This window comes from Salvelinus namaycush, unplaced genomic scaffold (assembly GCF_016432855.1).
Source record: "Salvelinus namaycush isolate Seneca unplaced genomic scaffold, SaNama_1.0 Scaffold207, whole genome shotgun sequence".
In the NCBI taxonomy this organism is placed as follows: domain Eukaryota; kingdom Metazoa; phylum Chordata; class Actinopteri; order Salmoniformes; family Salmonidae; genus Salvelinus; species Salvelinus namaycush.
This window is the reverse complement of record NW_024058864.1, coordinates 181,603-198,665: the sequence shown is the minus strand read 5'-3', so window position 1 is coordinate 198,665 and position 17,063 is coordinate 181,603. Positions and strand designations below refer to the sequence as shown.

Sequence of the window (17,063 nt, the reverse complement as noted above, 5' to 3'; positions counted from 1 at the left end):
CCAAACAGGCCCTCCGATTTGACATAAGTCCGATTTGACATACTGAACTCTGTCTGAGAAGTAGTTGGTGAACCAGGCAAGGCAGTCATTTGAGAAACCAAGGCTGTTGGGTCTGCCGATAAGAATGTGGTGATTGACAGAGTCGAAAGCCTTGGCCAAGTCGATGAATGCGGCTACACAGTAATGTCTCTTGTCGATGGCGGTTATGATATCGTTTAGGACCTTGCGCGTGGCTGAGGTACACCTATGACCAGCTCTGAAACCAGATTGCATAGCGGAGAAGGTACGGTGGGAATCGAAATGGTCGGTAATCTGTTTGTTAACTTGGCCTTTGAAGACCTTAGAAAGGCAGGGTAGGATAGATACCCTACAACGATGTAGCCTGAGGCTAATTTTCCACAGCAAACAGATTTGATGCTGGGAAAGTTTCCAGTGTTGGTCCTGTTTGTTGAGGTGTTGTGATTAGAAGTTCTCAAGGTCCTTGGATCAAACAGCCTGAAACGTGGCATGTCTTTACAGGGACTGGAGTGGTGGGGACAAGGCCCTTATCATCTCTCTCTACTTCTCTCTCTACTTCTCTCTCTCTCTCTATCCCTCTCTCTATCCCTCTCTCTATCCCTCTCTCTCTATCCCTCTCTCTCTATCCCTCTCTCTCTATCCCTCTCTCTATCCCTCTCTCTATCCCTCTCTCTCTATCCCTCGCTCTCTATCCCTCTCTCTCTATCCCTCTCTCTCTATCCCTCTCTCTATCCCTCTCTCTATCCCTCTCTACCTCTCTCTCTCTCTCTATCCCTCTCTCTATCCTTCTCTACCTCTCTCTCTCTCTCTCTCTCTCTCTCTCTCTATCCCTCTCTCTCTCTCTCTCTCTCTATCCCTCTCTATCCCTCTCTACCTCCCTCTTTCTTTCTCTCTCTACCTCTCTCTCTCTCTATCTTTCAATTCAATTCAAGGGCTTTATTGGCATGGCAAAAATATATTTACATTGTCAATGGAAGTGAAATTAATAATAAACAAAAGTGAAATAAACAATAAAAAATGAACAGTCTAAATTACACTCACAAAAGTTCCAAAAGAATAAAGACATTTCAAATGTTATATTATGTATATATACAGTGTTGTAACAATGTGTAAATAGTTAAAGTACAAAAGGGAAAATAAATAAACATAAATATTGGTTGTATTTACAATGGTGTTTGTTCTTCACTGGTTGCCCTTTTCTTGTGGCAACAGGTCACAAATCTTGTTGTTGTGATTATATCTCTCTCTTAATTCAATTCAAGGGCTTTATTGGGAAACATATGTTAACATTGCCAATGCAATGTTCTCTCTCGCTCTCTCTCTGTGTCTCTCTCTGTCAATTCAATTTATTTCAATTCATTTCAATTCAAGGGGTTTTATTGGCATGGGAAACATATGTTAACATTGCCAAAGCAAGTGAGGTAGATAATATACAAAAGTGAAATAAACAATAAAAATGAACATTAAACATTACACAGAAGTTTCAGATGTACAAATGGTTAAAGTACAAAAGGGAAAATAAATAAACATAAATATGGGTTGTATTTACAATGGTGTTTGTTCTTCACTGGTTGCCCTTTTCTTGTGGCAAAAGGTCACAAATATTGCTGTTGTGATGACACACTGTGGTATTTCACCCAGTAGATATGGAAGCTTTTGTTTTGTTCTGTTTTGTTTTCTAATTCTCTGTGGATCTGAGGGAAATATGTGTCTCTAATATGGTCATACATTTGGCAGGAGGTTAGGAAGTGCAGCTCAGTTTCCACCTCATTTTGTGGGCAGTGAGCACATAGCCTGTCTTCTCTTGAGAGCCCGGTCTGCCTACGGCGGCCTTTCTCAATAGCAAGGCTATGCTCACTGAGTCTGTACATACTCAAAGCTTTCCTTAAGTTTGGGTCAGTCACAGTGGTCAGGTATTCTGCCACTGTGTACTCTCTGTTTAGGGCCAAATAGCATTCTAGTTTGCTCTGTTTTTTTGTAAATTCTCTCTCTGTCTCTCAATTCAATTCAATTCAATTCACTTTATTGGCATGACGTAACAATGTACATATTGCCAAAGCTTATTTTGGATATTTACAATATAAAAATAAAATCAAAATGAGAATCAAAATTGTCAATGGGACAACAGCAACAACAATAACCAAGGGTCAAAATAACCATACATTCAACAATTACAATAAACATACAGTAGAGGACATGTGCAGGTTGATTGGTCTGTCAGACACTGTCCCTCAACTTATGACAGGCAGCAATGTAGTGCGCTGCCAACCCACAGCTCTCTTTTAGTTTTTATTATTAGTGGATCTTGGCCTAATTCTACCCTGCATGCATTGTTTGTAGTTTTCCTCTGGACATGTAGGAGAATCTTACAGAACTCTGCATGCAAGGTTTCAATGGGGTATTTGTCCCATTTGATGAAATCTTGTTTTGCAAGTGGACCCCACACCTCACTGCCATAAAGTGCAATTGGTTCAATGACATATTCAATTAGTTTTAGCCTAATTTTAATAGGCATTTCAATTTGAATTTGCTTTTTAATGGCGTAGAATGCCCTGCGTGCTTTTTCTCTCAGTTCATTCACTGCCTCATTAAGGTGTCCAGTTGAGCTTACTTTTAAACCTCAGTAATTGTAGTGTATACAGTACTCTATATATTTTGTACCAATTGAGAACTTTGGTCTAATTCCCTGAGATCTGTATCTTCCTGGAAAATCATTATTTTAGTCTTTTGGGGTTTACTGCCAGGGCCCAGGTCTGGCAGTACTGCTCTAGCAGGTCCAGGCATGCTGTAGGCCATGTGCTGTGGGTGACAGCAGGCATAGGTCATCTGCGAAGAGTAGGCATTTAACTTCTGAATTGTGGAGACTAACACCAGGGGCTGAGGATTTTTCTAGAATAGTGGCCAATTCGTTATATTGAAGAGCGCAGGGCTCAGATTGCAACCCTGGCGAAGGCCCCGCCCCTGGTTAAAGAATTCTGTTATTTTCTTACCAATTTTAATGCTGCACGTATTGCCAGTGTACATGATTTAATTATTCATATGTTTTACCCCTACACCACTTTCAATAACTTTGTAGAACAGTCCTGTATGCCAAATAGAATCAAATGCTTTTTGGAAGTCGATAAAGCAAGCGTATATTTTGGTATTATTTTGGTGGACATGTTTATCTATCAGGGTATGTAGGGTGTAAAAAAAGGGTCTCTCTCTCTCTCTCTCTCACACTCTCTCTCTTTCTCTCACTCTCCCTCTCTATCCCTCTTTCTGCCTCTTTCTCACTATCCATTTCTCTCTCTCTCTCTCTCTCTCTCTCTCTCTCTCTCTCTCTCTCTCTCTTTTTCTTTTTCTCTCTCTATCCATCCATCCATCCATATCTCTCTCTCTCTCTCTACCTCTCTCTCACACTCTCTTTCTCTCACTCTCCCTCTCTATCTCTCTCTCTCTCTCTCTCTCTCTCTCTCTCTCTATCCATCCATATCTCTCTCTCTTTCTCTCCCTCTCTCTCTCTCTATCATTCCATCTCTCTCTTTCTCTCTCTCTCTCTCTCTCCACCCCCCCCCCCCCCCCCCCCCCTCTCTCTCTCCTCTCTCTCTCTCTTTCTCTCTCTCTCTCCCTCCCCCCTCTCTCTCTCTCTCTCTCTCTATCTTTCTACCTCTCTCTCTTTCTCTCTCTCTCTTTCTACCTCTCTCTCTTTCTCTCGCTCTCTCTTTCTCTCTTTCTCTCTCTCTCTCTGCTGTTACGTTAGGGTGTTGGGTGAATGCTGTTACGTTAGGGTGTAGTGTGAATGCTGTAACTTTAGGGTGTTGGGTGTCAGGTGAACGCTGTAACATTAGGGTGTAGGGTGTAGGGTGAATGCTGTAACGTTAGGGTTTAGGGTGAACGATGTAACGTTAGGGTGTAGGGTGAATACTGTAACGTTAGGGTGTAGGGTGAACGCTGTAACGTTAGGGTGTAGGGTGAACGCTGTAACGTTAGGGTGTAGGGTGAATGCTGTAACGTTAGGGTGTAGGGTGAACGCTGTAACGTTAGGGTGTAAGGTCAATGCTGTAACGTTAGGGTGTAGGGTGTAGTGTGAATGCTGTAACGTTAGGGTGTAGGGTGAATGATGTTACGTTAGGGTGTAGGGTGAATGCTGTAACGTTAGGGTGTAGGGTGAACGCTGTAACGTTAGGGTGTAGGGTGTAGGGTGAACGCTGTAACGTAGGTTAGGGTGATGTGTAACGTTAGGGTGTAGGGTGTAGGGTGAATGCTGTAACGTTAGGGTGTAAGGTCAATGCTGTAATTAGGGTGTAGGGTGAACGCTGTAACGTTAGGGTGTAGGGTGTAGGGTGAATGCTGTAACGTTAGGGTGTAGGGTGAACGATGTAACGTTAGGGTGTAGGGTGTAGGGTGAATGCTGTAACGTTAGGGTGTAAGGTCAATGCTGTAACGTTAGGGTGTAGGGTGAACGCTGTAACGTTAGGGTGTAGGGTGAACGCTGTAACGTTAGGGTGTAGGGTGAACGCGTAACGTTAGGGTGTAGGGTGAACGCTGTAACGTTAGGGTGTAGGGTGAACGCTGTAACGGTAGGGTGTAGGGTGAACGCTGTAACGTTAGGGTGTAGGGTGAACGCTGTAACGTTAGGGTGTAAGGTCAATGCTGTAACGTTAGGGTGTAGTGAACGTGTAACGTTAGGGTGTAGGGTGTAGGGTGAACGCTGAACGTTAGGGTGTAGGGTGAAGCCTGTAACGTTAGGGTGTAGGGTGTAGGGTGAATGCTGTAACGTTAGGGTGTAGGGTGTAGGGTGAATGCTGTAATGTTAGGGTGTAGGGTGAACGCTGTAACGTTAGGGTGTAGGGTGTAGGGTGAATGCTGTAACGTTAGGGTGTAGGGTGAACGCTGTAACGTTGGGTGTAGGTGTAGGGTGAATGCTGTAACGTTAGGGTGTAGGGTGAACGCTGTAACGTTAGGGTGTAGGGTGAATGCTGTAACGTTAGGGTGTAGGGTGAACGCTGTAACGTTAGGGTTTAGGGTGTAGGGTGAATGCTGTAACGTTAGGGTGTAGGGTGAATGCTGTAACGTTAGGGTGTAGGGGAACGCTGTAAAGTTAGGGTGTAGGGTGAACGCTGTAACGTTAGGGTGTAGGGTGAACGCTGTAACGTTAGGGTGTAGGGTGAATGCTGTAACGTTAGGGTGTAGGTGAACGCTGTAACGTTAGGGTGAGGTGGTAGGGTGAATGCTGTAAGTTAGGGTTTAGGGTGTAGGGTGAATGCTGTAACGTTAGGTTTAGGGTGTGGGTGAATGCTGTAACGTAGGGTTTAGGGTGTAGGTGAATGCTGTAACGTAGGGTGTAGGGTCAATGCTGTAACGTTAGGGGTTAGGGTGTAGGGTGAACGTAACGTTAGGGTGTAAGGTCAATGCTGTAACGTTAGGGTGTAGGGTGAACGCTGTAACGTTAGGGTGTAGGGTGAACGCTGTAACGTTAGGGTGTAGGGTGAATGCTGTAACGTTAGGGTGTAGGGTGTAGGGTGAATGCTGTAACGTTAGGGTGTAAGGTCAATGCTGTAACGTTAGGGTGTAGGGTGAACGCTGTAACGTTAGGTGTAGGTGTAGGGGGAATGCTGTAACGTTAGGGTGTAGGGTGAACGATGTAACGTTAGGGTGTAGGGTGTAGGGTGAATGCTGTAACGTTAGGGTGTAAGGTCAATGCTGTAACGTTAGGGTGTAGGGTGAACGCTGTAACGTTAGGGTGTAGGGTGAACGCTGTAACGTTAGGGTGTAGGGTGAACGCTGTAACGTTAGGGTGTAGGGTGAACGCTGTAACGTTAGGGTGTAGGGTGAACGCTGTAACGTTAGGGTGTAGGGTGAACGCTGTAACGTTAGGGTGTAGGGTGAACGCTGTAACGTTAGGGTGTAAGGTCAATGCTGTAACGTTAGGGTGTAGGGTGAACGCTGTAACGTTAGGGTGTAGGGTGTAGGGTGAACGCTGTAACGTTAGGGTGTAGGATGAACGCTGTAACGTTAGGGTGTAGGGTGTAGGGTGAATGCTGTAACGTTAGGGTGTAGGGTGTAGGGTGAATGCTGTAATGTTAGGGTGTAGGGTGAACGCTGTAACGTTAGGGTGTAGGGTGTAGGGTGAATGCTGTAACGTTAGGGTGTAGGGTGAACGCTGTAACGTTAGGGTGTAGGGTGTAGGGTGAATGCTGTAACGTTAGGGTGTAGGGTGAACGCTGTAACGTTAGGGTGTAGGGTGAATGCTGTAACGTTAGGGTGTGGGTGAACGCTGTAACGTTAGGGTTTAGGGTGTAGGGTGAATGCTGTAACGTTAGGGTGTAGGGTGAATGCTGTAACGTTAGGGTGTAGGGTGAACGCTGTAACGTTAGGGTGTAGGGTGAACGCTGTAACGTTAGGGTGTAGGGTGAACGCTGTAACGTTAGGGTGTAGGGTGAATGCTGTAACGTTAGGGTGTAGGGTGAACGCTGTAACGTTAGGGTGTAGGGTGTAGGGTGAATGCTGTAACGTTAGGGTTTAGGGTGTAGGGTGAATGCTGTAACGTTAGGGTTTAGGGTGTAGGGTGAATGCTGTAACGTTAGGGTGTAGGGTCAATGCTGTAACGTTAGGGTGTAGGGTGTAGGGTGAACGCTGTAACGTTAGGATGTAGGGTGAATGCTCTAAAGTTAGGGTTTAAGCTGTAGGCTGCTTGTGTTCATCAATGTTCACGGCTTGTTGATAATGATGGGTCCTCTCCTGGACCGTCACTGAGCTTTGTGTTGTGTTTCTGTAATAGTACTGACTGTTTGCCCTGGGATCTGGATATAGCTGTTAAACAGCATGATGGAGAACCTTACGGCGGGAGGAGCATCGACCACAGAGACAGAAGGTATCCATCTGAACTGCAGCATGTCCGGGAGGCACAACTTCATCTTCACCCTGATCCCGGTCGTGTACAGCTGTAACTTTGTCATCGGCATGGTGGGGAACAGCATGGTGGTTGCAGTCATCTACCGTTACATGAAGCTGAAGACGGTGGCCAACGTGTTCGTCCTCAACCTAGCCATCTCAGACCTTACCTTCCTGATCACCCTGCCCATGTGGGCCACCTTCACAGCCACAGGCTACCAGTGGCCCTTCGGTGGGTTCCTGTGTAAGGCCAGCGCTGGACTGGTAATGTTCAACCTCTACAGCTCCATCTTCTTCCTCACCGCGCTCAGCATCGACCGCTATCTGGCTATCGTCCACCCGTTGAGGTCGCGGCAGCGCCGTACTCTGCTCTACGCCCGTATCACCTGCGTCCTGGTTTGGCTCTTTGCCCTGCTGCTGTCCGTCCCCACGGCCCTGACCAGAGACCTGATGCACATCACCAACTACAACATCACCACGTGTGGCGTACTGCACCCTGAGGTTCGACATGATCAGGGCTATTTTTTCATGAAGTGACTCTTAAACAGGAACATGTTGATATTCTGGTAATTAGTGCTATTGCTGTTTTTCTGTTGAATTCCATTGAGTGTGAAGTCTCATTGTGTTTGTATCCCTACCATCTATTATGGTCTCCATCTGGAGCAGCCCATCACTATTCACTAATAAATTAAATCAATCAGGGCTCCAGGCACCTCCTCCTCACCATTAGCCTGATGAAGAGCATCCTTGGGTTCCTGTTTCCCTTCCTCGTCATCATCACCTGCTACTGCCTGATTGGTGGAGCCCTGGTCGGGGCGCGGAGCATCCAGAAGACCACCCGGTCGAGAGATGATGAGGTGTTGAGGATACTGGCGTCGGCTGTCCTAGTTTTCTTCCTGTGTTGGGTGCCCCACCAGGTGGGAGGAGACTCTCTCCACACACACACTGCATTCTAAAGATTCTCCCTCTACACACACTGCATTCCAAAGATTCTCCCTCTACACACACTGCATTCTAAAGATTCTCCCTCTACACACACTGCATTCTAAAGATACTCCCTCTACACACACTGCATTCTAAAGATACTCCCTCCACACACACACTGCATTCTAAGATACTCCCTCCACACACACACTGCATTCTAAGATAACTCCATCCACACACACTGCATTCTAAAGATACTCCTCTACACACACTGCATTCTAAAGATTCTCCCTACACCCACACTGCATTCTAAGATACTCCCTCTACACACACTGCAATCTAAAGATTCTCCCTCTACACACACTGCATTCTAAAGATACTCCCTCTACACACACTGCATTCTAAAGATTCTCCCTCTACACACACTGCATTCTAAAGATACTCCATCCACACACACTGCATTCTAAAGATACTCCCTCTACACACACTGCATTCTAAAGATTCTCCCTCCACACACACTGCATTCTAAAGATACTCCCTCTACACACACTGCAATCTAAAGATTCTCCCTCTACACACACTGCATTCTAAAGATACTCCCTCTACACACACTGCATTCTAAAGATTCTCCCTCTACACACACTGCATTCTAAAGATACTCCCTCCACACACACTGCATTCTAAAGATACTCCCTCTACACACTGCATTCTAAAGATACTCCCTCCACACACACTGCATTCTAAAGAGACTCCCTCAACACACACTGCATTCTAAAGATACTCCCTCCACACACACTGCATTCTAAAGATACTCCCTCCACACACACTGCATTCTAAAGAGACTCCCTCAACACACACTGCATTCTAAAGATACTCCCTCCACACACACACTGCATTCTAAGATACTCCCTCCACACACACACTGCATTCTAAAGATACTCCCTCCACACACACACTGCATTCTAAAGATACTCCCTCCACACACACACTGCATTCTAAAGATACTCCCTCCACACACACTGCATTCTAAAGATACTCCATCCACACACACTGCATTCTAAAGATACTCCCTCCACACCGACTGCATTCTAAAGATACTCCCTCCACACACACTGCATTCTAAAGATTCTCCCTCCACACACACTGCATTCTAAAGATACTCCCTCCACACACACACTGCATTCTAAAGATACTCCCTCCACACACACTGCATTCTAAAGATTCTCCCTCCACACACACTGCATTCTAAAGATACTCCCTCCACACACACACTGCATTCTAAAGATACTCCCTCCACACACACTGCATTCTAAAGATACTCCCTCCACACACACACTGCATTCTAAAGATACTCCCTCCACACACACACACACTGCATTCTAAAGATACTCCCTCCACACACACACTGCATTCTAAAGATACTCCCTCCACACACACACTGCATTCTAAAGATACTCCCTCCACACACACTGCTTTCTAAAGAGACTCCCTCCACACACACACTGCATTCTAAAGATACTCCCTTCGCACACACTGCATTCTAAAGATACTCCCTCCACACACACTGCATTCTAAAGAGACTCCCTCCACACACACTGCATTCTAAAGATACTCCCTCTACACACTGCATTCTAAAGATACTCCCTCCACACACACTGCATTCTAAAGATACTCCCTCCACACACACACACACTGCATTCTAAAGATACTCCCTCCACACAAACACTGCATTCTAAAGATACTCCCTCCACACACACTGCATTCTAAAGATGCTCCCTCCACACACACACTGCATTCTAAAGATACTCCCTCCACACACACTGCATTCTAAAGACACTCCCTCCACACACACACACACTGCATTCTAAAGATACTCCCTCCACACACACACTGCATTCTAAAGACACTCCCTCCACACACACACACACTGCATTCTAAAGATACTCCCTCCACACACACACACACTGCATTCTAAAGATACTCCCTCTACACACACACTGCATTCTAAAGATACTCCCTCCACACACACACTGCATTCTAAAGATACTCCCTCCACACACACACTGCATTCTAAAGATACTCCCTCTACACACACACTGCATTCTAAAGATACTCCCTCCACACACATTGCATTCTAAAGAGACTCCCTCCACACACACTGTATTCTAAAGATACTCCCTCCACACACACTGCATTCTAAAGATACTCCCTCCACACACACTGCATTCTAAAGAGACTCCCTCCACACACACTGCATTCTAAAGATACTCCCTCTACACACACTGCATTCTAAAGATACTCCCTCCACACACTGCATTCTAAAGATACACACACTTTATTCAAAAGATACTCCCTCCACACACACTGCATTCTAAGATACTCCCTCCACACACACTGCATTCTAAAGATACTCCCTCCACACACACTGCATTCTAAAGATACTCCCTCCACACACACACTGCATTCTAAAGATACTCCCTCCACACACACACTGCATTCTAAAGATACTCCCTCCACACACACACTGCATTCTAAAGATACTCCCTCCACACACACTGCATTCTAAAGATACTCCCTCCACACACACACTGCATTCTAAAGAGACTCCCTCCACACACACTGCATTCTAAAGATACTCCCTCCACACACACACTGCATTCTAAAGAGACTCCCTCCACACACACTGCATTCTAAAGATACTCCCTCCACACACACACTGCATTCTAAAGATACTCCCTCCACACACACTGAATTCTAAAGATACTCCCTCCACACACACTGCATTCTAAAGATACTCCCTCCACACACACACTGCATTCTAAAGAGACTCCCTCCACACACACTGCATTCTAAAGATACTCCCTCCACACACACACTGCATTCTAAAGAGACTCCCTCCACACACACTGCATTCTAAAGATACTCCCTCCACACACACACTGCATTCTAAAGATACTCCCTCCACACACACTGAATTCTAAAGATACTCCCTCCACACACTGCATTCTAAAGATACTCCCTCCACACACTGCATTCTAAAGATACTCCCTCCACACACACTGCATTCTAAAGATACTCCCTCCACACACACACTGCATTCTAAAGATACTCCCTCCACACACACACTGCATTCTAAAGATACTCCCTCCACACACACACTGCATTCTAAAGATACTCCCTCCAAACACACACTGCATTCTAAAGATACTCCATCCACACACACACTGCATTCTAAAGAGTCTCCCTCCACACACACTGCATTCTAAAGATACTCCCTCTACACACACTGCATTCTAAAGATACTCCCTCCACACACACTGCATTCTAAAGATACTCCCTCCACACACACTGCATTCTAAAGATACTCCCTCCACACACACTGAATTCTAAAGATACTCCCTCCACACACTGCATTCTAAAGATACTCCCTCCACACACTGCATTCTAAAGATACTCCCTCCACACACACTGCATTCTAAAGATACTCCCTCCACACACACTGCATTCTAAAGATACTCCATTCACACACACACACTGCATTCTAAAGATACTCCCTCCACACACACTGCATTCTAAAGATACTCCCTTCACACACACACTGCATTCTAAAGATACTCCCTCCACACACTGCATTCTAAAGATACTCCCTCCACACACACACTGCATTCTAAAGATACTCCCTCCACACACACACTGCATTCTAAAGATACTCCCTCCACACACACTGCATTCTAAAGATACTCCCTCCACACACACACTGCATTCTAAAGAGACTCCCTCCACACACACTGCATTCTAAAGCTACTCCCTTTACACACACTGCATTCTAAAGATACTCCCTCCACACACACACTGCATTCTAAAGATACTCCCTCCACACACACTGAATTCTAAAGATACTCCCTCCACACACTGCATTCTAAAGATACTCCCTCCACACACTGCATTCTAAAGATACTCCCTCCACACACACTGCATTCTAAAGATACTCCCTCCACACACACTGCATTGTAAAGATACTCCCTCCACACACACACTGCATTCTAAAGATACTCCCTCCACACACACACTGCATTCTAAATATACTCCCTCCACACACACTGCATTCTAAAGATACTCCCTCCACACACACTGCATTCTAAAGATACTCCCTCCACACACACACTGCATTCTAAAGATACTCCCTCCACACACACACACAGCGCCTCAAAGTCTATTCTCTGAATTCATTTGGAATTCTTCCACTGATTCTTTTAAACAGATTATCCTGATATTATCCTGTTATTATCCTGTTAATATCCTGTTATTATCCCGTTAATATCCCGTTAATATCCCGTTAATATCCCGTTATTATCCCGTTATTATCCCGTTAATATCCCGTTATTATCCCGTTATTATCCCGTTATTATCCCGTTATTATCCCGTTAATATCCCGTTATTATCCTGTTATTATCCCGTTAATATCCCGTTAATATCCCGTTATTATCCCGTTATTATCCCGTTACATCCTGTTATTATCCTGTTATTATCCTGTTAATATCCTGTTATTATCCTGTTAATATCCTGTTAATATCCTGTTATTATCCTGTTATTATCCTGTTAATATCCTGTTAATATCCTGTTAATATCCTGTTATTATCCTGTTATTATCCTGTTAATATCCTGTTAATATCCTGTTAATATCCCGTTAATATCCCGTTATTATCCCGTTATTATCCCGTTACATCCTGTTATTATCCTGTTATTATCCTGTTAATATCCTGTTATTATCCTGTTAATATCCTGTTATTATCCTGTTATTATCCTGTTAATATCCTGTTATTATCCTGTTATTATCCTGTTATTATCCTGTTAATATCCTGTTATTATCCTGTTAATATCCTGTTAATATCCTGTTATTATCCTGTTATTATCCTGTTATTATCCTGTTATTATCCCGTTACATCCTGTTATTATCCTGTTATTATCCTGTTATTATCCTGTTAATATCCTGTTATTATCCTGTTATTATCCTGTTATTATCCTGTTATTATCCTGTTAATATCCTGTTAATATCCTGTTATTATCCTGTTAATATCCTGTTAATATCCTGTTATTATCCTGTTAATATCCTGTTAATATCCTGTTATTATCCTGTTATTATCCTGTTAATATCCTGTTAATATCCTGTTATTATCCTGTTATTATCCTGTTATTATCCTGTTAATATCCTGTTAATATCCTGTTATTATCCTGTTAATATCCTGTTAATATCCTGTTAATATCCTGTTATTATCCTGTTATTATCCTGTTAATATCCCGTTAATATCCTGTTATTATCCTGTTATTATCCTGTTAATATCCTGTTAATATCCTGTTATTATCCTGTTCCTCCGTGAATGTTCTCTTGAAGTGATGAGAAATTTCAATTTTTTCTTTCTAGATCTGTGCCTTGTGTAGTTAATGTCATCTGCTCCTGTCCTCAGGTTTTACACTTCATGGAGCTGCTGACCCAGCTGAAAGTTGTAACTAACTGTGTGATGGTGGACGTCATCGACACGGCCATGCCCTTCACCATCTGCATAGCCTTCCTCAACAGGTAGCTTTGAGGTTAATCTCAGAAACCCGGAACTAAAGTTTAGAATAATTGCGTCAATGTTACATGAGTCTGTCCACAAGAGATTACCTAGAGGTTAGAGAGGCGGGCCAGCAACCGGAAAGTTGTTGGTTCGAATGCCGTTGCCAACTGGGAAAAATCTAACATGGGAACCAGTCTGTTTGTGCTATTATTACACTACTTTTGTCAACTCAACATGTTTGGCATTTGACACGGAGTACTAGGAGTGGAATGTTAGCACAAAACAGGTATGGATTTCAGGCTCGGACAAGTCTAGTGGGGAGCACATTTCAGTTTCAGTGACAATTGACAATAAAGTCTTATCTGAACACATTTAATCTTGTCTTATGTTATACCACCAGCTGTGTCAACCCCATCCTCTACGGCTTTGTGGGACAGAACTTCAGGAAGAACATGTTCCGCCTGTTCCACTGTTCCCCCGCTGGCCCCGCCGGGACACACCACTACATCAGCTCCAAGATATCTACCCTTTCCTACCGCGTCTCCGAGGTACTGCACCTCACCAACAAAAACAAGCAGGCCATGGAGGCCATGTCTAATGTGAAGAGAGGAGAGAAGGAGGTGGAGTGTGTAGCTATGTACTAATTCTAGAACCACAAATAGATAATATGTGTTTTAATTCTAGGACAATACAGATATAATATGTGTTCTAATTCTAGAACCATACAGATATAATATGTGTTCTAATTCTAGAACCATACAGATATAATATGTGTTCTAATTCTAGAACCATACAGATATAATATGTGTTTTAATTCTAGAACCATACAGATATAATATGTGTTTTAATTCTAGAACCATACAGATATAATATGTGTTCTAATTCTAGAACCATACAGATATAATATGTGTTCTAATTCTAGAACCATACAGATATAATATGTGTTTTAATTCTAGAACCATACAGATATAATATGTGTTTTAATTCTAGAACCATACAGATATACTATGTGTTCTAATTCTAGAACCATACAGATATAATATGTGTTTTAATTCTAGAACCATACAGATATAATATGTGTTTTAATTCTAGAACCATACAGATATAATATGTGTTTTAATTCTAGAACCATACAGATATAATGTGTTTTAATTCTAGAACCATACAGATATAATATGTGTTTAATTCTAGAACCATACAGATATAATATGTGTTTTAATTCTAGAACCATACAGATATAATATGTGTTTTAATTCTAGAACCATACAGGTATAATATGTGTTTTAATTCTAGAACCATACAGATATAATATGTGTTTTAATTCTAGAACCATACAGATATAATATGTGTTTATTTCTAGAACCATACAGATATAATATGTGTTCTAATTCTAGAACCATACAGATATAATATGTGCTTTAATTCTAGATCTATACAGATATAATATGTGTTTTAATTCTAGAACTATTACATATATAATATGTGTTTTAATTCTAGAACCATACAGATATAATATGTGTTTTAATTCTAGAACCATACAGATATAATATGTGTTTTAATTCTAGAACCATACAGATATAATATGTGTTCTAATTCTAGAACCATACAGATATAATATGTGTTCTAATTCTGGAACCATACAGATATAATATGTGCTTTAATTCTAGATCTATACAGATATAATATGTGCTTTAATTCTAGAACCATACAGATATAATATGTGTTTTAATTCTAAAACCATACAGATATAATATGTGTTTTAATTCTAGAACCATACAGATATAATATGTATTTTAATTCTAGAACCATACAGATATAATATGTATTTTAATTCTAGAACCATACAGATATAATATGTCTTCTAATTCTAGAACCATACAGATATAATATGTGTTTTAATTCTAGAACCATACAGATATAATATGTGTTTTAATTCTAGAACCATACAGATATAATATGTGTTTTAATTCTAGAACCATACAGATATAATATGTATTTTAATTCTAGAACCATACAGATATAATATGTGTTGTAATTCTAGAACCATACAGATATAGTATGTGTTGTAATTATATTTCCTGGTCAGAACCTAGGTTGAAGATAGAGAAACTTAAGACAACGTACAAATTCCATGCAGAAGCTTTCGAAAATGAACACATTCATTGGACCTGCACCATTGTTGATTCTTCAGAAATCTATTAATAAAGCTGATGTAGATCATTTGAAAAACATTTAACTGAATAGAAAGACAGCACAACAGTTATACTATGTGTTGGCTGAGTAGTTAGGGGAGATTCACTACAATTTGTGTTAATTTTCTAAACTTTTTGTAGGGGAGAGAGTGGAACCATATACACAATTAATAATTTGAGCAAAATTTTAGGAAGAGGTCATAATTTCATGGAGTCTGTGAAGGAAGAAACCACATGGAAAAAGTGATAAGCAAGTTACTTCTTTAAAAAAAGGATTTTGTGAACAAACTCTTGCACTTGACTTTTTTGCCACTTTCGGGGCGTCAGGTAGCCAAGTGGTTAGAGTATTGGGCCAGTAACCGAAAGGTTGCTAGATCGAATCCCTGAGCTGACAAGGTACAAATCTGCCGTTCTGCCCCTGAACAAGGCAGTTAACCCACTGTTCCTAGGCCGTCATTGTATATAAGAATTTGTCCTTAAACTGACTTGCCTAGTTTAATAAAGGTTAAATAAAAAATAAAAATACTAGCTCTGACCTTGCTGATAGCTACTTTAATGAGGAAAACATTTACTTACTATGCCTGTGATATGTGGTTGTCCCACCTAGCTATCTTAAGATAAATGCATTAAGTGTAACTATCTCTGGATAAGAGTGTCTGCTGTAAAATGTCAAATGTATGGTGGTATTACAAATGTTGTATTGTAGATCTGTAGTGGCCTAATAATGTTATATGTACTATCTATGTAGGGGTTCAAGCAGGGAAGTGAAACGCTATGGCATTGTATTTGTTCCTTATGTTCCTTTTTCCTCCGTTGAAAAAAATTCAAATTCCTGTGAAATGAAAAGGCCCAGGACTGTGCAACTTAGCAACATGGTAAAGGCCAGGACTGTGCAACTTAGCAACATGATAAAGGCCCAAGGACCACACCCCCTCGTGCGATATCATGCCAATTGGCCAAATGGCGGCGCGAAAACAAGCGATTGAAAATGCTACACTTTAAAGGTTTCCCCCCCCCCCCCCCCCCCGCACCCCGTGTGACCGAGAGTCATGAAATTTAGTTCATAGTTCCCTCTCCTCACAAGGAACACATTCGGCTCAAGAACCTATAGTCCGCCATGATGGATTTTCCACCATTTTGAATGTTGTGAAAATCACTTAAAATACTACTCCTCTAGCACCGATTGACCGATCTGAATTAAACTTGGCATGTGGCATGTATGGACCAAGGTCTCTCAACACAATATTTTCCAGACTAGTAACAAAAACAACATGGCAGCTATTGACCAATGAACATTCACATGTGCGTGGTCTTACACATACTTAGACGCATACAAATCAGACAAGGATGGGGACACATGTTCCAAACCCTGTCAAGACTTATCTAAGCATATTTAGATCAATATTCTTGTTCTGTTTGAATCTGAGTGATGAAATTTGGCACACATGCTAAGGGAGGTGAGTCTAGCTAACTTGTAGAGTATGGTTGAGTTTGG

The 17,063-nt window shown here is 42.2% G+C and overlaps 1 protein-coding gene across 1 annotated transcript; it reads left to right on the top strand.

Moving 5' to 3' along the window:
* The first annotated feature begins 6,576 nt into the window (after window positions 1–6,576).
* Window positions 6,577–14,020, top strand: LOC120038058 (type-1 angiotensin II receptor-like). Its single transcript, XM_038983999.1, has 4 exons — window positions 6,577–7,395; window positions 7,596–7,811; window positions 13,284–13,396; window positions 13,777–14,020. The coding sequence occupies exons 1-4, from the start codon at window positions 6,826–6,828 to the stop codon at window positions 14,018–14,020; spliced, it is 1,143 nt and encodes a 380-aa protein (XP_038839927.1). The 5' UTR covers window positions 6,577–6,825.
* The last annotated feature ends 3,043 nt before the right edge of the window (window positions 14,021–17,063 follow it).